The 24690-nt window shown below is 41.6% G+C and overlaps 5 protein-coding genes across 7 annotated transcripts; 2 read left to right on the plus strand and 3 right to left on the minus strand.

Annotated features, from left to right (window-relative positions):
* The first annotated feature begins 73 nt into the window (after positions 1-73).
* Positions 74-11881, plus strand: gfm1 (G elongation factor, mitochondrial 1). Its single transcript, XM_086125581.1, has 18 exons — positions 74-240; positions 334-486; positions 575-707; positions 846-1050; positions 1117-1233; positions 1635-1785; positions 2688-2842; positions 2913-2982; positions 3081-3218; positions 3531-3632; positions 4119-4175; positions 4246-4383; positions 4809-4891; positions 9215-9377; positions 9454-9598; positions 9669-9829; positions 9923-9976; positions 11045-11881. The coding sequence occupies exons 1-18, from the start codon at positions 166-168 to the stop codon at positions 11171-11173; spliced, it is 2229 nt and encodes a 742-aa protein (XP_085981707.1). The 5' UTR covers positions 74-165; the 3' UTR covers positions 11174-11881.
* Positions 4960-12150, minus strand: lxn (latexin). 2 transcript variants are annotated; one of them, XM_086125582.1, is made up of 7 exons: positions 11973-12150; positions 8025-8204; positions 7870-7932; positions 6966-7146; positions 5967-6103; positions 5822-5884; positions 4960-5173 (listed from the first exon to the last, which is right to left on the minus strand). In XM_086125582.1, the coding sequence occupies exons 1-7, from the start codon at positions 12075-12077 to the stop codon at positions 5060-5062; spliced, it is 843 nt and encodes a 280-aa protein (XP_085981708.1). In that variant the 5' UTR covers positions 12078-12150; the 3' UTR covers positions 4960-5059. The 2 variants fall into 2 exon arrangements, with proteins under 2 accessions (XP_085981708.1, XP_085981709.1); XM_086125583.1 differs by lacking the exon at positions 11973-12150 and adding an exon at positions 8444-8568.
* A 2390-nt stretch (positions 12151-14540) lies between these two features.
* Positions 14541-17474, minus strand: neu4 (sialidase 4). The gene is made up of 4 exons (XM_086125566.1): positions 17437-17474; positions 17081-17295; positions 16684-16939; positions 14541-15800 (listed from the first exon to the last, which is right to left on the minus strand). Exons 1-4 carry the CDS (start codon positions 17462-17464, stop codon positions 14872-14874), a joined length of 1428 nt encoding a protein of 475 aa, XP_085981692.1. The 5' UTR covers positions 17465-17474; the 3' UTR covers positions 14541-14871.
* A 788-nt stretch (positions 17475-18262) lies between these two features.
* Positions 18263-21986, plus strand: wdr53 (WD repeat domain 53). Of its 2 annotated transcripts, none has more exons than XM_086125578.1 (3): positions 18263-18436; positions 18720-19277; positions 19991-21986. In XM_086125578.1, exons 2-3 carry the CDS (start codon positions 18789-18791, stop codon positions 20609-20611), a joined length of 1110 nt encoding a protein of 369 aa, XP_085981704.1. In that variant the 5' UTR covers positions 18263-18436; positions 18720-18788; the 3' UTR covers positions 20612-21986. The 2 variants fall into 2 exon arrangements, with proteins under 2 accessions (XP_085981704.1, XP_085981705.1); XM_086125579.1 differs by having other exon boundaries at positions 18788-19277.
* On the minus strand, positions 21743-24273 carry srprb (SRP receptor subunit beta). Its single transcript, XM_086125580.1, has 7 exons — positions 24032-24273; positions 23663-23757; positions 23485-23562; positions 23105-23187; positions 22624-22760; positions 22505-22559; positions 21743-22419 (listed from the first exon to the last, which is right to left on the minus strand). The coding sequence occupies exons 1-7, from the start codon at positions 24174-24176 to the stop codon at positions 22209-22211; spliced, it is 804 nt and encodes a 267-aa protein (XP_085981706.1). The 5' UTR covers positions 24177-24273; the 3' UTR covers positions 21743-22208.
* Positions 24274-24690: the final 417 nt, after the last annotated feature.

Below are 24690 nucleotides of genomic sequence, written 5' to 3' on the forward strand. Positions count from 1 at the left end.
ACTGTCGGCGAAGCTTCTTGTGCCTTTTGTATTTTTGACACATCGCACTCTCCGTAGATCCGGAAGTCGTGTTTCACAACCATCAGTGCTCCCCGTGTGACATTCACCGGTTTGCTTGGGGAGTTGAGGAAAGGCACAGAACCGACCACCTAAACTCTTGCCAAGATGACACTTCTTCATACGGCCCTGTGTTTGACGAAACGGCACGCACTCGCTCCAAGAGGCGTCACTCTCAAGAAGGTAACAAATGCGAATGGCGGGACTTAGCGTCAGCCGCTAAGTGGTGGGATTCCATCATGCAAGGGTTGAATGTCCCCCGTGTCATTGCTCCAGGTACTCGTCGACAGCTGCCGATCGTGCTCGTCCGGTGTTGTCCCCAACGAGAGGATCCGCAACATCGGCATCTCCGCGCATATCGACTCGGGGAAGACCACCCTGACCGAACGCGTGCTGTACTACACGGGGAGAATAGCGGAGATCCACGAGGTGTGCAACGCATCCGTTGAAGTGATTGCAATTTGAGTGCTGATGAAGTTACGGTTTACGTATTCACCGTGTGTCTGTGGTACCTAAGGTAAAGGGGAAAGATGGCGTTGGGGCCACCATGGACTCCATGGAGCTGGAGAGACAGAGGGGCATCACAATCCAGTCAGCTGCTACCTACACTATGTGGAAAGACCACAATATCAACATCATTGATACACCAGGTACATAAGCTTTTCAGATGGAGGGTAGAAGAAAGGAAAACAGATGGGTGGGCTTGAAGAAATTTGGCTCAAGGCACCGCCAAAAAACAATGCCGGTGTCTCAAAATGTCCCCGACAAGTGAATCGTTTGTTGTTCAGGTCACGTGGACTTCACCATTGAAGTGGAACGAGCGCTGCGTGTGCTTGATGGTGCCGTGTTGGTCCTGTGCGCCGTGGGCGGAGTGCAGTGTCAGACAATGACGGTGAACCGGCAGATGAAGCGCTACAGCGTGCCCTTCCTCACCTTCATTAACAAGCTGGACCGCCTGGGCGCCAACCCCGGCAGAGCCCTGCAGCAGCTGAGGTGACTTATGTCACAACACGTGCAATCCAACTTGGATTTTGATTAACATTTTGCAATTTTCCGTAGGACCAAACTGAATCACAACGCCGCCTTTGTGAACATCCCTATGGGCCTGGAGGGCAACATGAAAGGCATCATTGACCTTGTAGAGGAGAGAAGCATGTATTTCGAAGGACCTTTTGGGTAAAAAAAAAAAGAAGCTTTTTTTGCTTCATTATTTGCAAGAAGTCGGTCTAATCGAAATAATAAAAGACAGCAGTATGTCTGAGTGATTAAAAAAAATGCACAATGAAACTTTTGCCATCAAATGATCTCGAAAAAATGACCGTATTTATTTTTACTGTAAACATGATCAACATTATCAACAGCATTCATGCGAGAAATGTTTAGCTGCTCTCTTAAACTAAGACTTTACCAGCTTTCCATGGTAATTGCATAGCGAAAGTAATTGCGCACACCAAGAGCTGTAAATATCTCGGTAAACAATGAAGTTTGAGAAAAAAAAAAGAAATATTAACAAGATAAAATGATACCACCCTTTTTTTCAGTGCTGTAACACTATGTCAAAATCTCCATATTTGCAGGCAAGTCATCCGCTACGATGACATCCCGGCGGATTACCGCGCGGAGGCTGCGGACCGCAGACAGGAGCTGGTGGAATGTGTCGCCAATGCTGATGAAGTCTTGGGAGAGATGTTCCTGGAGGAAAAGGTTCCGACCAACGAGGATTTGAAGGTTGGTTATGTCTGTCGTGCGTGTTGTGTGGGCAAGAAGGTGAGCTTGAGTCCAGCAAAAACGAGTTATTGCTAAATGCTAAGCCTGCTGAAAGCAGTGCAAGTATCCACGTCGTGGAACTAATAAGGGTTATCTTTTTATCTTATCAGTATTTAGGCATGTCTAGACCGTAGGGGTGGTACAGCACTTCAAGATACTGCACATAAGTATGCACTACAATTCCACTATTTGTTAAGCATGCGTGTATCTTATATATTTAGGGGATTTTTGTTTACATTATTTTAAATTATAATTCTTAATTAGCAATAATTATTATTATAATGGAGGTAAATGAAAATATATCATGAAGAATGTATTTGATTTAATAATTAATACAGTACAGATACATTTATATTGAGTACACACACACATACACAAACCAATAAATTCTTAACACTGCTAAATATCCAATTTACATTTCAATATACCAGTGCAGTACATTTCCATAACAAAAGGACATAGGAAAACAAAATATTGGGAGTGGGGGGGGGGGGGTCTACAAATATGCGAATCCGCAGGTACCGGGTATGCAGGGGTCAGCTGTATCTGGATTCTATAGCATTAAAGTAGATATAACAATGTAATTCAGACTCTCACTTGACACTGCATCTTCAGCCGCCAACATGGACTTATCTGATTACGTGCAGGTCAGAAAGACTTATCGACATGTATCGTTTTTACTGATTATCATACAATCGCTGTATTGTGATCTTATTCTTACAGCTGGGTAAATATTATAACATTGTCATTGCAACTCCTAGTCAACACTGTTTCCCCATCTAATGTTAACATAACTTACCAAATATCACTCTCTTTAGAAAATGTGAATATGATTTTTTTTTTCTGATCTTACTATTTGCCAGGCCGCCCTGCGCAGGGCCACAGTGCAGCGTCTCTTCACGCCAGTGTTAGTAGGCTCCGCTTTGAAGAACAAAGGTGTTCAACCGCTGCTGGATGCCATACTCGATTTCCTGCCCAACCCCACCGAGGTCAAAAACTACGCCATCCTCAACGATGAGTAAGCGTGGACTCACCTGTATGACCGGCAGCCATTGCTGCATATTTTCTGATGATCCAATTTTTGACAGCTCAAAGATCCAAATGGACCCGACAAGGGATTCCGCAAAGCCCTTTGTCAGTCTGGCCTTCAAACTGGAGGTGAGCCCTTGATTTCCACGTCCATACACTCACCGCATACTGTCTCTCTGACACTGTTGTTTGTTTGTCTGTCTGCCTGTCTCTCTCTCCGTGAGCAGGCAGGTCGTTTTGGTCAGCTGACATATATGCGGGTGTATCAGGGTTGCCTGAGGAAGGCCGAGTACATCTACAACACGCGCACCAGTAAGAGGGTGCGCGTGCAGAGGCTGGTGCGCTTGCATGCCGACCAGATGGAGGTAAGAGCCATTCATTATTGGGCAACGTTTCCATGTTGCCAATGTCACCTCAACTTTACTAAAGATTCATCTTTCACCAAAACATACAAGAAGCGCTAGCGTCATTGTAGCAGTCAAGTCAAAATGTCATAGAAAGGCTAACATAAACAAGCATTGATATTGCAGTCGTTATAAATCTTCAAACAATGGATATTCGAACACAAGTGGTGCAAGCTACAGAAATTGTCCCATATGATTGAGTAATGATCATTCCCGCTTTGCTTGAGCAATAAATCTAATCGTTTCTCTCTGCGTACTGTAAAAATTCTCCAGGATGTAGATGAGGTGTATGCGGGTGACATCTGCGCTCTGTTTGGCATCGACTGCGCAAGCGGAGACACCTTCACGTCCAAAACCAGCGAACACCTCTCCATGGTGAGTACCCCATACATATTGTCAATACAGTGGACTCCGCTTATCACCTGGGAGATGTTCCAGACCCACGTACATTAGGTGAAAGTCAAAAAACAGAATAAATACATAATTCTGAGAGTAGTTTAACCCCTCCCAAACAGTTGTTAAAACACAGTTATTAATAAAGGTTTTAAAAAAATATCCATATATACTGTGCATATTTTAGTGTCTGTTTACATGCTGATACTTTAGGTGGCATTCTAGACTACTTTGAGATCCTTCATGAGTGTGCTCATTACGTTTATGCATTTTACTGTTCTCCCGCGACCGTGGTTGTCCTTTGCCACATGCAACGGCATTACAGTCAGCAAGCACACTGTTAAAATAAATAAAGGTCACTTAAAAAAAAACTGCATGATAGCAAGGTATGAGCAATGAACCGTGATATAACAGCGAAACACACTATTGTTACATTTTGAATAAGATTTGTTACGTTCTCGCCGACAGGAATCGATTCACATCCCAGATCCTGTCATTTCTATGTCCATGAAACCAACCAACAAGGTAGATTGAATACATTTAAGTGACCACGCTATAAGGAATGATCTCTTAACACAGTTGTCTTTTGGAGCAGAACGACCTGGATAAATTCTCGAAAGGCATTAACCGCTTCACCCGGGAAGATCCGACCTTCCGGGTTCACTTCGACACTGAAAACAAAGAGACCATCATCTCGGGCATGGGCGAACTGCATCTCGAGATCTACTCCCAGGTACAGTTCACTAAAGATTGCAAGTAATTGACACCCCTCTAAAAGGTGTATCATTGCCTATAGAATTGCATTTAGACTTGCCTTAAGACCGGTAGCTCGTGGACTGGTCCCAAGTCGATCGCAGGCGTGTAACGGGGGGGGGGGGGGGCATCCTACCCGAGGCATCCTATCAGTCTGACGTTCACCAAAAAATATGAAAAAAATTTAAAAGCTGATCACTTTTAACCGACCGTGGTGCATGACCTGCACCACCAGAAGTTATTAGCTGTCAGCAGTCTGCAATTGTAGATCGTGATGAATGGCATGCGTGTGTGAGTGGGTCATCACTGCATGCAGCTTTAGTTTTCATGTGGATTTTAATTTCTGTTTCTCCCGTGTGGAAGGAGGGAAGAGTTTTAAATCTGTCTTGGTTTTTATCCTTCCAGAGGATGGAGAGAGAGTATAACTGCCCCTGTGTGATGGGAAAACCCAAAGTGGCCTTCAGAGAGACCATCACTGCTGCTGTGCCGTAAGTGCTGAACCCCAACACACACACACACACACACACACACACACATCGGCAAATAGGAGGCAACAAAGTTTTTTTGGATTTATTTATTTTATATACCGTATTTGTTAACGTTGCTTAGTACTCCCAGCCTCACTCCAATACTCAAGTGGAGGATTAATGTGCCTTTTACGAGAGTGTAGTTTTTAGGTTAGTTACAGAGTATTCTCGCTTCTCCATCTTCAGTACTTTAACTCCCTCTGAAGGAGACCAGGTGACCAGCATCTTCCACGCAATTATCTCCTGTAACAGCAGTAAATAAAACCACTTTAAGTACCTATTTAAATACAAATATACCGCACATTCTGATGTAGCTTGCCTTTCCATAGACAATAAGGCTGAAGTGCAGTGATGCTATAGTCTGCATTAGTGTAGAACTGCACTGCATCATACTGTGCTGTTTCGAATTTTTGGGCACATAAAATGAACATACTCTATTTACTACCACAACCAAAATAATAAACAACAATACCTCTCTGACAGTGTCAATTAAAAAAAAAAAAGCATTGTGATCTTTGTCAAGGCACAATATGGCTCATGAGTGAAAGGGGGAGTGGGGGACAAGTCGTCGTCTGACTGACTTTGCTTTGTAAAAGTCACCATTAATATTGAAATGCCCATTGCTAGTATATTTATTTTGGATGAATTCGTTTCCAGTGAGTGTTGGACTCCACCAAGGCTGCCTTTGTCATAACCTTTATGGACAGAATTTCTAAGCGCAGCAGAGGCATTGAGGGGGTCCGGTTTGGTGCCCTCAGTATTGCATCTCTGCTTTTTGCAGATGATGTGGTGATGTTGGCTTCTCCAAGCCGGGATCTCCAACTCTCACTGGAGCACTTGTAAACATCCTTGGCCACCATTTGCAGAAATAGTATTATAAGGCGAGAGTACCTGTGACACCATTTCATGTACCAATACGTCATATTCAAACTTCAGTGGGTTGTCATCACTTGCCTGCAGGACACAATAGAATATAGTTGTTTAGTCAAACTAGTGCATTTTTAGGTGCATTCCCTCAGCCAAGTGAATAGCCTACCAGCTGCGTGACGTTGGCTACTTGAGCCATGTTGTACAAAGTGTCTTCAGTGGATTCGGTGAGCATGACAAAGCTGGATGCTACGGCGCCAAGGTGCCAGAAAGGAATGTGCTCAGGCTCAATGTGACCGTTACTGTCTGAGGATGATGAGGATAAAAAAACAGTCCATCTTCTGGTTCATACACTCTGTTACATTTGGCAACTCGCTACATATTTACAGTATTAGTATTAGTTTATCATTTTTGTTTTTACTTGTACATGACAGCATGTTTGTGAGGAGGAGTGATTCTCAAAATGTGGTGCTAGCAGTAGTTACATTGAATTAGTCATGTTAAATATACGTTTTAGGAATAAAACCTACATTTTTTTTTTTTGTTGCTCTGTTTTAATGTTGGTCATAAGGTACTTGCACAGCGTATTTTTCAACGATAGAAACGGTTTTATTTCTGAAAGCTGTATTGAAAGATGAAATCAAGATAACTTTTATAATAATAATAATAATAGATTTTATTTATAAGCGCCTTTTGAGAAATGTAGTACCTTAGCCAGTGTTCAGTGACGCATAATATGTAACTTGTGCTCTTACTTACTGTATCTTAACATGAGTAATTTACTTCAAACCGCTGCTAAGTCTCGCTTTACCAGGACCAAGCCCTACTATGCGATAAGCGAAAATTTGACAACGCTCCCAAAATAGGTCAATAATTGCTCATATAAGGCACAGGATGGCAGCAAAGCACTTAAAACAGAGACGATCATAAAGCATCAACACCATGATCCCATCATGAGCACAGTTATGTACGCATGTTCAATAAACACAAGTATTCTAGTAGTTAAATTAACAAACCAACTTCACCTGAGGCTCAATAGCTAAAATACAAAAAAAACAAACGCATACGGGCACAAACTGACATGACTTCACACAAACGATTATGTATTTAGTTTGTCACCCGTTTTATTTTTTTATTTTTTTTTGATTGCAAATAAGGGGTCACATACCGGGTAGGTTTTGTGCAAATAGCAGGCTGTGGTTGCTTTTGTATTGCTGGTATAATAACTTCTCTTCTTGAAGGCTCACATTGTTCTTCAAGAGGTTATCGTATGATGAAACATGGACCTGCAGTGGAGGGTGGTCCTCCTTGCAAGGGAATATAACCTCCGCCTCGCAGTTTGCTGTGGTCTGTGGTAGAATGGAGAAGAGTGTTGACAGGATATAAGGCGTAATAGAGTGAAATAGGGGGAAGATCTATCAAACTTGCTTGCAACTGAGCCAAATATTATATTCTGACGAGGTAAAATGTTATTGTATCAGAACAAAGTTGTAACACAACAGAGGTTCTCATGAAATTGTAATATTGCAAGGATAACAAAGTATTTCTCAGCTCTTTATTCGCCCGACCCCTTTGGCCCTTCCCACAGGTGGTGAGCCTATGGGAAGATGTGAATAGTTGTTCTATCCTAAGTAAATAGTTTTAATCACATGAGAATAAAGGAAGCCAAATATTAATTTAAAAAATATTAAAACAATAGATGTTAAAATATTATTAGTTTTACAAAATGAGTTATAAGGGAAAGTTAAAATATTGCCAGAAAAGTCATTTCATTAAAACATTTTGTTATTGTTTTCAAAATATATATCTGTTTCCATTTGTTTTTAACCCTCTATCGTTAAGCATCTTTGAGTATCTGTCGCTTTGTTTTAAAACAAAAAAAACTGTGATTATAAAACTATCATGTTAATGAAGTAATACTATTACGAGCCTATGTAAGGCTCGCCACACATTGAACGATGAGGCCGAAAGTGACTGAATTAGGCACTTGCAAAGAAATTACAGCCAGCGACACAGACCCACACGCGAGGCAACTGACTCTCACACAAACACTGTTAAAAACCATGTCTTACTTTCTTAACCATCTCCTGCACAGAGAGCTCCAGCTGATATTTTCTTCCAGAGCCGGGCACATCCTAGAAGGAAAAACACTCATCAGTTTAGGCCACACACACACACACACACACACACACACACACACAAGCTTATGATTTTTAGACTAACTTGCCTCTGCATAGGCCCGGAAGACCTTCTGCAGTCCAAAGACTTTGTATGGTGAGCCGTGTAGGGTATTCAGGTAATGCTGGACCACTTTGGCTGCCCTCTGAGCAGGGTAGTGATTCGGGTTGAGCTCTCCGGTCTCCATCACCTCCTCTATTGCCTCCTCGACTACAACCACTGCAGTTGGCTATACCAAGAAAGCAGGGAACGATTGAGTCCAAAGGGTGTACGGAGGCTACTTGGACTTTGCGTATTGCAGGTGTAAACAGGGCGGGGCTAGTTTGTCTTTTGATAAGGTGGATCGGATGGAAAAAAACAAAACAAAACCAGAGAGGGTATGACCTCTAGTACAAACAAATTAGCCTTTCATAACAATTGTACAATTCTGACTAAAGTGAAGAAAAGTTAGTTTAATGCACTTCTTGCCTGAGTCGTCTGTTGTTGTTCAGTCAGCGGTCCTCATGGAAGTAGAAGAGTTGCGTCTTACTTCCTATTTGACCAGCGAACCACCCTCATTTAAAGAGACAGTGCTCTTGTATCTTTTGTTGGTGCCCTTTGTGTGATCATTCGTTGTAAAGCAGATAGCACAAACCTCCATCCCAGCTGGCTCATAAGGCAGTGGAAATGTTGAAATGAAATTTGGCAAATTTGATTGCACCATCTGCATTAAATATATACATTTGGAAAATACTGAAAGATGGACGCTTTGATAAAAATAACAATTACAGCAGACAACCACATTCACAAGAATAAAATATATTACAAGTTCCAACCACATTTGCAGATTTGTGAGTGACCGTGTGTGTGTGTGTGTGTGTGTTTGTCGGGGGGTGGGCTATCACAATTATTTGGTATAATGGGGATTTTTTTCTTTTACCTAATCCCCATTTTATTGGGGTTAACAGCTCTAGAGTAATAAACTCTTTCAAGTCATGATTCATTTACCTTTCTTTTAGCGTAAACCTCACCTATGAAACCAAAACATGAATGTATAATAAACCTTTTTTTTATTGTTGTAACACAGATTCATTTATCCCTTGTTTTTGTGAAAAGATAAATGGAAAGGGGATCTTGAAAAAATAGTCAGATATTAAATATTGAAGGGGGGGGGAACAGTTAGATTATTTTTCAAATTTGGTCGGTCCTTTTTTAAGGTCATTGCAAATTCCATAAATTGTCACTTACTCCACTCTGTAGGTTTGACTTCACTCACAAGAAGCAGAGTGGAGGTTCTGGTCAGTATGGAAAAGTTATCGGTGTCCTTGAACCTCTGGAGCCGGAACATTACACCAAGCTGGAGTTTGAAGACCTGACTGTGGGAACTAACGTTCCAAAGCAGCTTGTGCCAGCCGTAGAAAAGGTTTGCGCTAGCTTCTTTAGCTTCACTAGTCCTGTTGTCATTCTCCCTCGTTTAAATCCCCCGCATCATGCTGCAGGGCTTCAGGGAGGCCTGCGAGAAGGGACCCCTAAGTGGCCACAAGATCTCCGGAGTGCGATTTCTCCTGGAGGATGGAGCGCATCACATGGTGGACTCCAATGAAATCTCTTTTATCCGCGCAGGGGAGGGCGCACTAAAACAAGGTGAAAGTGATTTTTTTCATCCCTATCGAAGGTAGCATCCCATTCATTCCATCCATGTCGTTCTCCACAGCTATGGAGAAGGCCAACAGCACCATCTTGGAACCTATCATGTCGGTGGAAATCGTGGCGCCTCAGGAATTTCAGGGTGTGGTGATCGCAGGGGTGAACCGCCGCCACGGCGTCATTACCGGCCAGGATGGAGCTGAAGGATACTTCACACTGTACGCTGATGTGAGTCGAAGCTCTTCACAAATCACGGGAACACTCCCTGAACTCAGCGCCGTCATGTTATTGGATTTAACTGATTGTGTTTACTTCTGACAGATTCCACTAAACGACATGTTTGGCTATGCCACAGAACTACGCTCTTGCACTGAAGTAAGAAAACTTGTCTTGCGTAAACCCTGTCTGCCTTACTTGCACAACGGCAACCATGAAGAAAAAAAAATTGAATCACATTGTATGGATTCAGTGGTGCAGACAAATGGTTGCAGTCCTGTGAAAATGAGATGTAGATTTTTATAATTTTTAAATTAAAAATTTACGTTAATGGGAAGGTCCACGATTCAGCCATGTTTGTTACAGAGGCAACAACGATATGTTCTTTGTCCTCTGCAAAGAACGACTACCGGTAATATTACTGCACCTTACTGAGGTGTTTGGACAGGCTTTATGTCTGTATTATGCTGCCCCTGGGTGGCCGAGGTGCACACACCAGAAGGAGCAGCACAATGTCCATTAAATTGTAGCAAAAAATGTGGCAAGAACTGCTTCATTCTTGACATTTTAATGAATGCTGTTATTACTATATATTTTTATAAGGGACAATGTTAAGAGTGCTCTTTGCCTTATTGCAAGATGCAAAATCTTTGCTTTTGAGAGGGAAGGCTGGAACAGATTAACGGAATTTCCATTCATTTCAATGGGGAAAGATGATTTGACTAAGCTTTTTGAGTTACAAGTGTGGCACAAACAAATTCAACTCTTATCTCAAGGCACTATTTATACTTAAAAAATAACTAACCATTCAATCCAATGTATTTATAAAGCACATTTAGAAACGCCAGCGTTGACCAAAGTGCTGTACATCAATAGATAGGTAAAATAAAGCACAAATAACATCAAACAAATAAATGCAGGACAAACAATAAAACACTATTTACAGAAAAGGAAAAAAAACAAGATAGAACAAATTAAGATTAAAATTAATAAATAAAATCACACACGACCAACTTTCATACAGGGTCAGGATTTAAATGTAAGGAGGGTGTTTCTTCAGATCTTTGCGTTCACCCCCCCCCCCCCCCCCCCCAAAAATCATGTCATTACAAAGTTTTATTTTATGGGAGTTTCCATGAATGCCAAAATTGGTGTGGCCATGACCTAAAAGATAATGCTGATTTGTCTTAACATAATGTCTCTGTTTTGTCTGTGTGTCGTAATCAGGGCAAGGGCGAGTACACTATGGACTACAGCAGATATCAGCCGTGTCTACCAAACACACAGGAAGAACTCATCCACAAGTATTTGGAGGCTACGGGCCAGTTGCCTACTAAGAAGAAATGGAAGAGCTGATTCCTCATCACGGTCGAGCTTTATAATTCAATCACGTGGACTCCAAACTTTTACACTGTCGATTTTTTAAGTGGTCCCATCTCCCACCTAGTCTGGGGAAACTTAATTTATTATTAGAACCTTGATATGTACATCATGAGCAGCTTTCAATTCTTCCTTGGGCAAACAACCATATGAATATGCATTGGAAAAAGCAAAGAATTAGAAAAATATTCAAATCAATTTCCTTTTAGGGATTAAATTAGTATATAAAATATATTAAGTTATATTGTGTAGTTGTGCTCATACGTTTACATTCACTGTGAGAATTTTTAAGATATGTACCATTCTTTAATTAAAACATGAGTAATTTTAATTTTAAGGGCATTTCTTTTTCACAATCATTAAAAAAAAAACACACAGCAATGAAGAAAATATTGAGATGGTTCCCGTTCAAATGAGAATCAGTTCTCAACAGAGGTTAAACAAATGAAGAAATAAAATGAAATATTTTCCCCCAAATTGACAATATTTCACAAATTCTTTCAGGGTGGATAAACTTACGAAAACAACTGCATGATATTAAGTATTGAAATGAGTGCCCTATGAATGATTTAGAAGAAAAAATGCTGAATATTTATACTGTTTTGGCCAATGTTTTTGTATTATGTACAGAATGGATTCAATAACATGATGATTGCAACAAATACATAGTCTGTAAAAACTGAATGCGTCCATTTTTAAAAAAATATATTTTTAAATACCACATTCACCCTTATGATCATTAATTTGTTGTGAAGCATGATAGAGTCCTTCTCACCTTCTCAAAATTCTCTGATGCAGCATTAGGGGGGACGGTCACGATGGGGTTCCCAGTTATGGCCCCGCTGAGTCCAACCACGGCCAAGAGCACCCCCAAAATCATGGTGTGCTTAGGTGCACCGCAGATGCTGGAGAAGAAGTACAAGTGCAGACAAACGAGAATGAGTGACCTCCTGTCGAGAGTGCTGCTTTATAACGAAGGAGGTGGGAAGGGGAAATGGCGGGGGAGAGGATGTCTAGATTCCTGCCTTGTGGAAACTGCTTATTGTTGTACTTTTTCCAAATCCAACAACACGGCTCTGGTTTATCAGGTTTTGTCCTTAACATGTCAGCCAGTGGCTTCGCCAGATTAGTTAAACAGCAGTCATAAACAATATTGTCTTCACAAATGATGAAACTGTGGTTCTTGTTATTTTCCCCCCTTTTTTTCTTTAATTTGTTTATGAGCCGTCATTCGGGAATTTTTTGTTTGTTTTTTATTTCTGCTTTAGATGGCAAACATAAACTTGAGATCTAACTCAACACCACCTTCACAGCCATTTGGTAGCTAGTGAAACATTCTTCAAAAAAGAGGCTTCAGACTGTTTAATGCCACTTACAGTTAATTAACATGCCCTGTCAAACTAAACATGAAGCAATGAGAATGACACATTACACACAACCAAACAACTTGGTCTTCATAACCCCCCTGCTGATTTAAGGCTAACACAATGAAAAACACCACTAACAAGCTAACGCATCAACAGTCAGCTGTTACACCTCTTTGGGCAACAGGCATTTCAGCACAAACTGGAGCAAGACAGGTAGCCAGGCATTTATTCTTTGTCCTCTGTGAAAAAAATGACCAATATTACAGCAAATCTCTTTTTTTACGACACATCACAACTAGTCAGGACTGGATTTGATCAGCATCTGTAACTGAAGTTGTGACTCAATTTCAGTGACAGTTACCTACGTCACTTCGCCTTAGAAGTTGATTTAAGATATCTGAAATGGGACATGTATGTGATGTAAATTAAAGATATCTTTAACTGGAACTGTGACGAGTCAAAATCAATTTGTAGATACACATGTACATATTTTACACAGATATCGGCCGACACTTAGAGATAGCTACATTGTTGTCGCAGGCAACCAACTGAAAATCACGTAGTAGATATCTGCCAATAACCTCAAGATTTCTGTAATGATGAAATCACATGATGTCACTGGATGACAGTGACATCATTTGTCCCAGGCGAAGTGATAATGGTGCAGAGGAATAATGTAGTTAGATATCTCAAATCTTTTTCACAAGACAAAAATCAAACAACAGATTTCTGCAACACCTATCCAGTCTTGCAGACTTACTGTATGACAGTAGCGTACTGTTTAAAATGAATCACATTTCCATAACCAACATCAGTGCACGGTGGCGAGTACACAAAATTCAAGTTGACTTGACAACAGTGCAGGCAAATACAGTACACATCAAGACCACACACAACCCTTATATAAACAGGCAGGATACACACGTCACACACAGGCACACACACTTGGACCCAATTTGCTAAATACACTGACATTGCAATATGAAGACATCTAAGGCCAAACAAGTCGGTCAACAGGGAAGTGGCCTCGGATGGAATGTCTGTTGATAGTCTTGAGTGTGCACAATTCTAGGAAGGATTGAAGCGCGTGTGTTCTTTGTTTTTTATTCTTAAAAGTTTCCAGCAATTCTCTTTATAATTGATGTTGCCCCTGTCTTTTTTAAAGAGGTGGGCAAAATTGAACCAAAACATCTATTCCTGGAATGGAGAATGATTCAATTTGTCACCATCATAACAATTTAACTGAATGGACTGGCGGTGTTTCAAATAACATTTGAACGTGCCTATTGAAGTATAAAGCCAAGTTAACCACTGTATAATGAAACTAAAATCAATTGAAACTACTCACCAGTTGAAGACACCTGACAGGCACGTAAGCCACAAATAGCGAAAATCCATAACCGCCGGTGGCCCCCAAATAAGGGTCCATAATTGCCTATTGATGCAACAATATAGCAGCTAAGCTCTAATATGGAGACTGCTCTTCCATTTGTATTGATTTATTTCCTGTGGTCTGGAACAAAACAAAGAATACTGTAATCAGCAAGTACCATCAACATACAACTAGCATGTGCACAATTATGAAACCATGTCACATAAACGACTGTATTCAGTAGTTATTTTAGTCAATACAAACAAACAGTATTAAGTCATTGAAGTAACGTTTTGGCATTTAGGCTAATTGTAACGGCAACAGAAACTACACCGGCTTTTAATACTGTAGCTGCATCAGGAAAGAAGTAAAACATATTCTTGGTTCACTGCAGCAAGATATTATAAGTAACAAAACCAAACAAAATAACTACAACTAAAATTTTAAAAGCTTTTTCGTTAAGGTCATAAAATTAAAACGAAAATGCTTTTTTTGAAAACGAAAACTACCTGAAATTACATCTATAGAACCATGTAAAACTATCGGCAATTGCAGCAAAAATGCTTTTGTCATTGTCATAAATAGGCTTTCGTGGGTCATTTTTTTTAAAATTGTATTTATTTTGGCATTGATGTACTGACGTACAGGAAGTAGAACATCAGTCAGTCATTTGAAAAAAACAAAACAATAAATCCTAACACACACACTCTAAAAACTTTAAAACTAATTGAATTCAAATACAATTCAAAACAAATGAAAAACTAACTATAATTAAAAATCCGAAACGCCTTCAATAAATTAAAACAAAAAATAACACCAATTCTCCACCAGATAGCGCCATAATACCTTTAGACCTTTTTTAACCAATAGCAGAGGACAGGTTAAATAAAAGAACATTGTACGACTTATGATTGGACAAGGTATATAAACTCAAATTAAGACAGAGCACAAAAGTCACCAAGCTTCCTTCTCCTCTTCTTCACGTGCAGAACCTCACATCCGCCTGCGTTGGCCTCATGCCTTTGCTGTTTGTTATAATCACGATGTGCAAGGGGATTGCCTGGCGGGAGGTTATCGATGAGCTCGTAGAGCGTGAAGATGCAGAAACAGATCTCGTCGTAGGCAGTCCTGGCGCCGCACTCCAGAAGGCAGGCAAAGGCCACGGCAGGAGGGGAGCCGTACGACGGGGGCAGCTCCACGTACGCCAAGTCAGAGTAGGCGCACGGACCCTCGTAGATCACCCAGGGCCCGCGCCAGCTGTCGGGGTCGCGGGGGTAAAGACTCAGGAAGACACCTAGGTCCTTCCGTGCGCTGGTCCATGTTGGGTGGGAGTATACCACCCATGTAGGGGAGAGAAAATCTGGCGAGGTCGTTTTTTGTGATGGGACGAGAGAGGTCAAATCATGTCTGGAGGACTGGGTGAGTTGGCGTGAGGCTGAGCGTAGATCAAGATGTAAATGTAGCGGAGCCGGGAATCCCACCACGCTCCCGTGACAACCATTCCGAGGCTCCACCAACCGCTGCACCAGCTGACCCTCCTGAAAGGTGGCCCCGTCATCCAGACTCAGGGCCTGCACCCTGAAACCCAGCCTGCTGCGCGCATTGCAGTACAAGAAGTTGGTCCCGTCCTCCTCATCTACTGACACTACCTGGCACTCCACGGTCTCGGGGCCCGGGACGGTCTCCCCGAAACACCAGGTTCGCCCATGGGTGTCGCTGTGGAAGCAAAAGGAGCGCGGGGATGTCTGGCACAGCTTTCCGAAGCACTGTTTGCACTCGATGTGGTAGGCGTAGGCGGGGACGAGGAGGCGACCGGACTTGAGCTGGATGCCGTGGCCTGGGCCTAACGCAAAGGTGGCCCATTCTAGAAAATGGAGCCAAAGAAGGAGCTTGTAAAAAAAAAAAAAAAAAAAAAGACTGAAAAGGGGGCAGTGTGGCATCAGAACATTGCTATGAAATCATGGTTTTCATAAGTGGATTCGAAAATGCATGGCTTTTTATGATAGTTATTTTGTTTTAACTTTTGTTTTTTGAAATTCACTTCCTTTAAATTATTTTTAGAGGATGTTTCTTAGTTTTATTAGTTCTTAGTTTTTTTTCAAAAATGCTTCCTTTTAGTTTAGTTTTAGTAGGAGTTTTACTTTTTATATGGTGTATTTGTTTCGAGCGAAGTTTTTCTCTATCATTGTTTTTTATTTTGTTTTAACTTTAGATAGATAAAAAAAAAATATATATATATATATATATATATATATATATTTTTTTTTTTAACAATTGCCCTCCTGAGGATAAGTGGCTCCGTTAATGGATGGATATTATTGTTTGTGAGTGCCAAAAGATGATTGTGGTCAAAAATAAATAAATAAATTAATTTAAAAAAAAAATATATATATATATATATATATATATATATTTTTTTTTTTTTAACAATTGCCCTCCTGAGGATAAGTGGCTTTGTACATGTACGCTTTGTACATATATATATATATATATATATATATATATATATATATATATATATAAGATAAGATATATACACCACAAGAAAATTATGGCATGTAGACGACAGCAGCTGTAACATTTTTCCTATGAGGGCCATACAACTGACCAACCACAACAGGTGAATTCCCTCCCAAATCTAGACTTTGCAAAAAAAAAAGGTCCTAATGGAGATCTGACAGTAATCAAATCTACTTTGATTACTGTCAGATCTGAATTTATTTGAAATGAAAAAGGAGGTGCCGGACCTTTGAGGGTGTCTCCTATGACCTGCTGTGTGAGGTCAGTGGCTGGACTCCACGTGACACCTTTGTCCGTGCTGGAGACGTAGCAGAGGCGCGTTAAGTTCTTCCCCGTGGCCAGCTGGAAGGACTCGGTGGTGTGACCCAGAATGGCGATGAAGAATAGGAAGAGGGTACCTGTGAAGTCGTCGTACACCGGGCACGGGTTCATGGAGCGGTGGCCTGGCAAGTAGGCCGTTCCGAGTGCATTTATGTCTTCCCACTGGAAATGAAGAAGAGGATTCCATATAATAACCTCTTGTTGTGTTTATGTTATGGGACAATGTGACCTGCTGCATGTTTAATCATTCTAAAAAATATTTTTGGACATTGGGACCTAAGGATCCCAAAGAATGTCTCTCACCTCAACATAGTTCCTGTAGAAAGTCCCTCTCCTCATGACCAGCAGGTGAGCCTGGGAGTCAGACGGACTGAGCCGCTCTTCGCAGAAGGCCAGGAAGGAGCTGCATCGGGGCAGGTAAAGCAACGCCGGTACTCTGTAGGTCACCCCATTCAATTCCTTGCGGAAAAGGACTGACCTCGCTGGGAAATAAGGCGCTGTCATCGTGCTTGAGACAACTGCAATTATAAAGACTTGTTGCTTCATGACAGAAATTTTGAAACAGTTCTTGGATTGACGTCATTGTTAAATTATTGATTGTGGTCATCCTGCTACTTCCATTATTTATCCAATTCTGTGCTAAAAAGAAGGCTACCTACATTGAGCTGCTGCTTCGTGCCAAGGCATCCGTGGCTGTGTGATGTTCAAATGGGCTTTTAGTTTAGTGTGTTTTTGGATAACAGGGGCCCCTCCCCTCCCTGCGGCCTATTCAACTCAGCAGCTTAGTATGCTTTTCACTGACCTAGAAATGGACCGCACTCATCAAGTCTACAGCATTGGATGAATCAGCGGAGAGCGGCCATTGTGGAGATGAAAGGTCGTGGATGTTTTTGGGGCATGCTGAATAAAGATTGGACGAGCATGACGCCCCTGCTAGGGTTTGGTTTTTTACGTTGTCCACAATCATTAGGTGTAGCAAACACTATACTACCTAATTTGCACAATCCAATGACAACAAATGTAGTTGTGAAAGCCTGTCTTCTACTCCTGTACGCTTTGTACATATTGTGGTAACCGACTGCATCTTATTTACCCACACTGCATACACATATGACAATAAAGCTGACTTGATTAATACTTTTGTATGAAAAACATGAAGAGGATCGGTGTTGCGAGTTTTATCTAAAAAAAATAACATACAAAGAGAATTCTAACTCGGTGTCCTACACTAGTGTCATATTAATTAATATTAACACTTATTTTTTCGGAGCTTTTTTTATACTACGGCTTCTGTCACGTTATTTGGGATATCGAGTATAGATCTTACAGCATTAATATTTTTTTATGTCCCAACATTAAAAAATGTGTACTCGGGTGTATTGTTCGAGCATTTGCTACAAGGACTTCACGTAAAAACCTGACATTTTTTAAAATTGAATGCCAGAAACAGCGCCTGCGTGTGACGTCATCAATCTGCGACCGCGACAGTTAAATCGCTTATTTGATAGTCGAAACTTTGCTTCGTTTTGTCTTCGTATTTCTTATCAATTGAAAGGGTATCACCACTCAAAACAAATGCAATGAAATGGGAAGCTGAAGGTTTTTAGCTGAATATTTTTGATTCCGTCTGTGAGCATCTTTTAAGCTGTTATTTTATACGTAAGTACAAAGTGGCTGAATATTGCGTGTGCGTGGTTTGATTGATCTTGCAAACAACAGTCATCGTTTACGGACAAATAATACAAATATTGAGGCATCTCTAGCTCTTTACTTTGAAAGGGTAATGTTAGATGAAGTGGACATAATATCAAAGTGTCTTTTCTTTGTGGTAAATTGACAACTCTTAATAGGCCTACATAGACAATTTTTAGTGGGGCGTCAATTACTTGTGAGTTTGTTTTGTTTATTACTATTCCTTTCACACCTCGCTATGTTCTTGCAGATGGCAAACTTTACTTAAGTTTGTTCAAAGCTATCACCCCCCCCCCCCCCCCCCCGCCACTTTACTAGCATGGCTAAGGTGTGGCGTGAGGGCCACTCCACGGCCATTTTGTGTGTGTCTGCGTCCCTGGGTCCTGAGGGACTGATCGCCTCTGGTTCAGAAGGAGGGGAGGTCGCCGTTTGGAGTCAAGAAGGATGTATCCTTGGTCGCTTCAACCTCCCAGGTGAGAAGGACTGCACCAGCGTGGCATTTTCTCCCACGGCACCGGGCCTCCTTTACGTTTCCCATGGCGACACGGTGAGCTCGCTCGACCCAAGGAACCTCAATGGCACAGTAGAGGAGTTTGTCGGAGCTGGGGAGGAGGAGATCAATGCATTAGCGCTGAACGAGAGCGGTTCGACTCTGGCGCTGGCCGATGACTCGGGGGTGGTGCGGATACTGGAGCTTCCTGGGGGTAAGGTGTGCAGGACGCTTCGCAGACACACCAACATCTGCTCCTCCGTGGCTTTTAGGCCGCACAGACCCAACAACGTGGTGTCTGCTGGACTGGACATGCAGGTTAGAACATTACACACAATATCAGACAAAACAGTTCCAAGAATTTTCCCTTGATACACCAACACAATGATTTGAAATAATACTGTAGTCGAATGCAATGTTTGCCAACTTCTATTGAGCCAGGGCGCATATTTTACAAGAGAAATATCACGGCACCAAAATCCCCAAGTATATACAGTGTTCTGAAATAATGATGATCTTGTCTCATTTTACACATTAAAGACCGATGAATATTAGCTCTTTAAAATTGACATTTTTTTAAAAGTGAATTTAAACAAATACTCAAGTCCAAAGTATTGTAAAACTGTCAAATGTCCTGCCTAAAATCTATATATCTATTTGTTGACGTTGAGGGACCCAAAAATAAGTCATTTTATTCATTATAGATTATTTTAATTAATTGCCCTATTTGTCCGTTATCGTAATTTTGTGCTGCCAAATATCCGACCCTGCATCGGCATCAACAAATCCATATTGGTCTGGCCCTAGTCTTTCGTGTGTGTGTGTGTATTAAAAAATGCATATTGAAGTATGATGATTTGATAGCAGTTTGTGCAAATACACATTTGCCATGAGGATTTCGAAAGGTAGTCAATTTCACGGCACAAATTTTCTTGTTTTATTTTAACTCCATTGTGATGGTGGATAAAAGCAAAATGCTTAATCTAATTGTGCAAATCGGTCATAAGAGGTGTTGAACTTTTGATGTTCAGGTGATGCTGTGGGGTCTGCAGAAGACGCGGCCCATTTGGACCCTCAACCTCCAGGACCTAGCGGAGGAGGAAGACAACCACCAGCAGCGTCCCGGTCAGCTTTTTAACCCTCCGCTGGCCCACTGCGTCTCCGTGGCCAGCTGCGGAAACATCGTGGCTTGCGCCGCCGAGGACGGCCGAGTGCACCTGATGCGTGTGGGTGGCGGCTCCAAACTGGAGCAGCAAGGGGCGCTCAAGGCGCACTGCCAAGGCGCCTCTCAAGCTCATTTCATCCCGTTCCTCTCTCACCCATACTGGCTGGCCACAGGCGGCAATGATGGCCATGTGGCTCTGTGGGACGTCAGTAAACACCCCGTGGTGACTCCTGAGGGCAAGGCCAAAGTCAAGGGTGCAACCGCGCCGCAAAGGAAGAGCAAAAGCAAGGCAAAGAGGAAAGGACAGGAGGTGCGAGAGAAAGACGAGGCTGAGGTGGAGGTGACGGATAAGCCTGGACCCAAAGTGAACATCGATCACGGGGACAAAGTGAACTGGTTGTGTCCTGCTTTGCTCAAAGGAACAGCCAGTCTGCTTGTGGCTGATCAGAGCTCGAGTTTGACTGTCTATCCGCTGCTTGAAGCCTAGATTATGCCACTTTACTCACTCATCCATTTCAATAGCAGTGTGTCACAATCTTTATTTACCTAAGACACCCGATTTTATCGTTGATTTGAAAAATCTCAAAGAACACCAAACTGAAATGTCACAAAACACATTGGACAAACCCCCACTTTTACAAATAATAAAACATTGCGAGTTAAGGCCTGCCCCACACGTATTGACGCAGCCAAAAGTGAGACTACACTGGACAATTGTGGGGATTTTATTTTATTGCCAAACTCTTCGTCTGAGCACTGCACATCTTCCAACACGCTGCAACAAAAAAATGGATGAGCTGGAACCTACCCGAGGCAAGAGTCGGGAGTACACCCTGGACACGTTGCCAGCCAATCAAAGTTCACTGTTTTCTACATTCTTAATGGTTTTGATTTGACTGCTACATACTTTTTGTCCATCCCTTTTGTCGCCATCACTGTTTTGTAGAAAGCACTGAACAGGAATTACACTCTTGTGGTTTGTTATGACAAAGCGTGCAATTTCTGTGATCACCAGACATTGCCTTTTTATATTTCACATATAACTGGGATGCTTTGGGCTAAATATTCTATTTATTAATCCTGTGACTATTCAAATCTATGCAAGCTGCTTTATTAGTATCCAAGGGCAATTCTAGGAAGTGAGTTTGTGCTAATGATCTGTCTAATTCCAATTTTATTGGCACCTCCAAAAATGGATGGACTATGAAGTCTTCAATCCACCTCACATGCATGCTTTTGGAATGCGACAGGAAGCCAGAGCATGTGGAGAAACCCCATAGGCATGTTCAACCACTCGTCTAACGCGTTAGTCGTGCAACCAGAAATGTAGGACATCGCTTTTCCAAGCGACTAATTGTACTATTTGACAATCGATCTCTTGTGTGCAACGGTTACAAATGTGATTCAAAACATCACATGTGGATTGTAGATTTAATTTTAGTGACAATTTGAGCCTAGTACAAATTATTTCCAGTAAGGGAAAATGTTTTCAAATAGCTTTTTTTCTGTCAACCCGCCCTAATGAATCTGTGTATAACCTGTTTGGCTTTACTCAGTGACGAACAAATTTGGAAATAAAATGAAGCCCAAGCGGACAACCAAAAAGACCATGCTGCCATTTTGTACAAGCAAGAATTTTTTTTTGTCAGTTTTTGCAGGAATAAATTATGACCCGTCATTACAAATGCATTCTTCACAACAATCCCATACATTCAAACTGCTCTAAAGCTAAACATTTGTCCTTGTATCAGAATAAAGAGGCACACAGCTTCTCTTCCATGATGACATGACAGCTCCTTTGCCCGTGATTTCTTAAAGCTGTCCAAAATTTGTATTTTTGCAATAAATGTGTCAATACCTGAGCTTATTGTCATTTTGAATTTTGATGTTCACTATTAGATTTGCACTTCAAAACAAGCAAACAGTATTCATTTCATAAATCTCCATCCATCCTTGCTAATTGGACTTTCACAGTATTGATTTGACTGAATGTGTGAGGGAGTGGTCGTCTTTTGAAGCGCTGTGAAATTGTTGACTTAAGCGTGGATGGTGCCTGCCAGTGAAGTCCTCCCTTTTTTTTTTTTTCACAGTTTCGCCAGACTGCTCTCCAAGGCCTGGATGTCAGCCTTGGCCTCTTCACCTTTGGCTCCACGGGCGCTGCACTCCAGGAATTCTACTTTAATGGGCAGCTGGCTAAATTCAAAGTCTTTGCCTTTCTTTCCCAAGTACACGCTTCCACCCCCCGAACCGTCCTGGGAACTCAGGGCTGCCGAGCGGGTCACCCGCAGTGTGTTCCTATGACATGACAAGGTGCGGGGAATAAGGGAAATGTCTTGTATGCAAATAATTGTGTCTCAACTAAATAATATTGGTTACTCACAGTTCCTTTTCCAGTTGCTGCTGAATCAGTTTGGCTGACTTTGCCATGGTGATATCTGTAAAGAAACATTGTTATTTATGGAGGTAAGTTGGCAGGGGGAGATGAAGGTTGTTCAGTACCTTGTTTGTTGCACGCAACCAAGAATGTGGGGGCGTTTTTGCAGAGCACGGCATCCGTCAGAAGCACATACAGGAACTCGGCAACATCTCTCACTTCCTTCTGGAAGATGGCGCTGTCCACTACGAACACAATGGCTCTGGAGAGAGTTGTTTGTCAATGTATATGGTTAAATAAGCCATTGATGACTTTGGCATGGGCTCGTCATTTGCAGTCTGGGGTAAACATCTGCTCTTGAGGAAGTCTCAAGTAATATAAGTTCACTAGATTTGTTGCTCATTGATGAGACAGAAACACCCACCTCAAAAGAGTGATTTGAACCAAAATATTTAGGGTGAATTTTAGCCGTCCTGTATTTCTTGATATGTTGTATATTTTGACAGAAATATGTCAGTGACATTCATGACACACCGAACAACTCTTTCAAAATTGTGAATTAATGCACAGTAGCTTGGCTTTAAATACAAGGTGTAATATTGTCACCTGGCTGCTGATTTGAACTTTTCCAAATATTGTGAACGCAAACTCTCATGACCTGGCAGGTCTATCAGAGTCCAGATGGTGTTCTGACCAGGGGAAAAAAGAGAGAGGAAAAAAACAAGTTATTGTGGAAAGAAGTGAAGGCAATATGATCTATATATATGCATGCAATATGATACAAGTCCAAAAACATTATATTTGGCAAAATGCCAAAATGTGAGGAAAACCATAATTTCTGCAAAAACAAGTACCCGGAAGAAGTCTTACTTGTCATATTAATCACCAATATATAAATTATTTAAGTTATGTAAAACATCAGATTGTGATAGCTCACTGCAATTCTCAGTAGCTTAATTACTGTAATTAAATATTGATAAACCTACCCTTTCATTTATCACTTTATAGGGAGCACTGCTGTCTGTAATGGATGTCTGAGTCCGTTTAAACTTCCCAGAGAGCAGCTGGAAACAAAACATAAAAAAAAAAATCAAGCATTAATATTTGAAAAGGCTCGGTCTCGTGCCACCTCCAAGCATTGAGCGGGTGATGATATGCACTCACTCGGCTGAAGAGAAGAGTCTTGCCCGCGTCGCATAGCCCGACTAGCAGCACCGCACTTCGGACCGTTTTACTGGTCAAAAAGTATTTGAGAAAAACTGCAAGGGCGAACAAGAAGGGATTCGTCGTTAAAATGTTTCTCAAGCTGAGGACAACACTCGAACAACAGAAACGAAGTGGAAGAGGCGATAGCGCAGCCCTTAGCATTCTCAGTTCAAAGTTTACCAAAGAGGACACTCATTTTGCATTAACAAACATTAACAATTTAACGTAGAGTCAAATATAAAAGTTAGACTAAAACGCGCCAGCTTCATTACACCTTTAGCCTGCTAGGCTAAGGTTAGCATGCTAACACCCACGATGCTAACGCACCACAGGTGATGATCACAACCGCTAAAGCGACGAGGACCCCGATGAGGAAAATCTGATCCTGGTCTTCCAGTTGCTGGCGCACGGATTCGATGTACGGCTCCAGTGAGATCCCCGAATCTGTATTTTCGTCCATGTTGCCGGCCATGTCGACCTCCACCGATCTGTTTGTCTGTTGAAGCTAGATGAACGTGAGGACTCAACAAAGTGGGACACGTCTGATTCTTGGGGAAAGGCTTGTACTGACGCCATTCTACCTCTTGATGACGCTGCTTCCCAACACTCACACCCTTTGAAGATGATACAGTATTGAAATTGTGATGTACATATATGTTGACATTCTTACGCCTCATATTTAACACCACGAATATGGTGTATGTTTACAAAATTACGCAATTCATACATATTTGTGGATTTACGGGCGTGAGAAATGGGTACATGTTTTGTGTGACATTAGTCACAGGAATGACACAAGGGAACTCGGTTCCCACGTCTATTCCTAATAGTTTCCTGTAATTAGATGATTACTTTGTAAAGGTTTTACGTACCCAATTTAATACATCGGTGTGAAATTTATAACCGTGGAAGTGGTGCCCTTTGTGTCACAGTTGTCTTCGAAATGAAAAAGACGTGGTTTTGGTTGCCTGGTCATACCTAATAGA

The sequence above is a fragment of the Hippocampus guttulatus genome, chromosome 12, assembly GCF_054856545.1.
Source record: "Hippocampus guttulatus isolate MCC_2025c chromosome 12, RoL_Hgut_1.0, whole genome shotgun sequence".
Lineage (NCBI taxonomy): Eukaryota > Metazoa > Chordata > Actinopteri > Syngnathiformes > Syngnathidae > Hippocampus > Hippocampus guttulatus.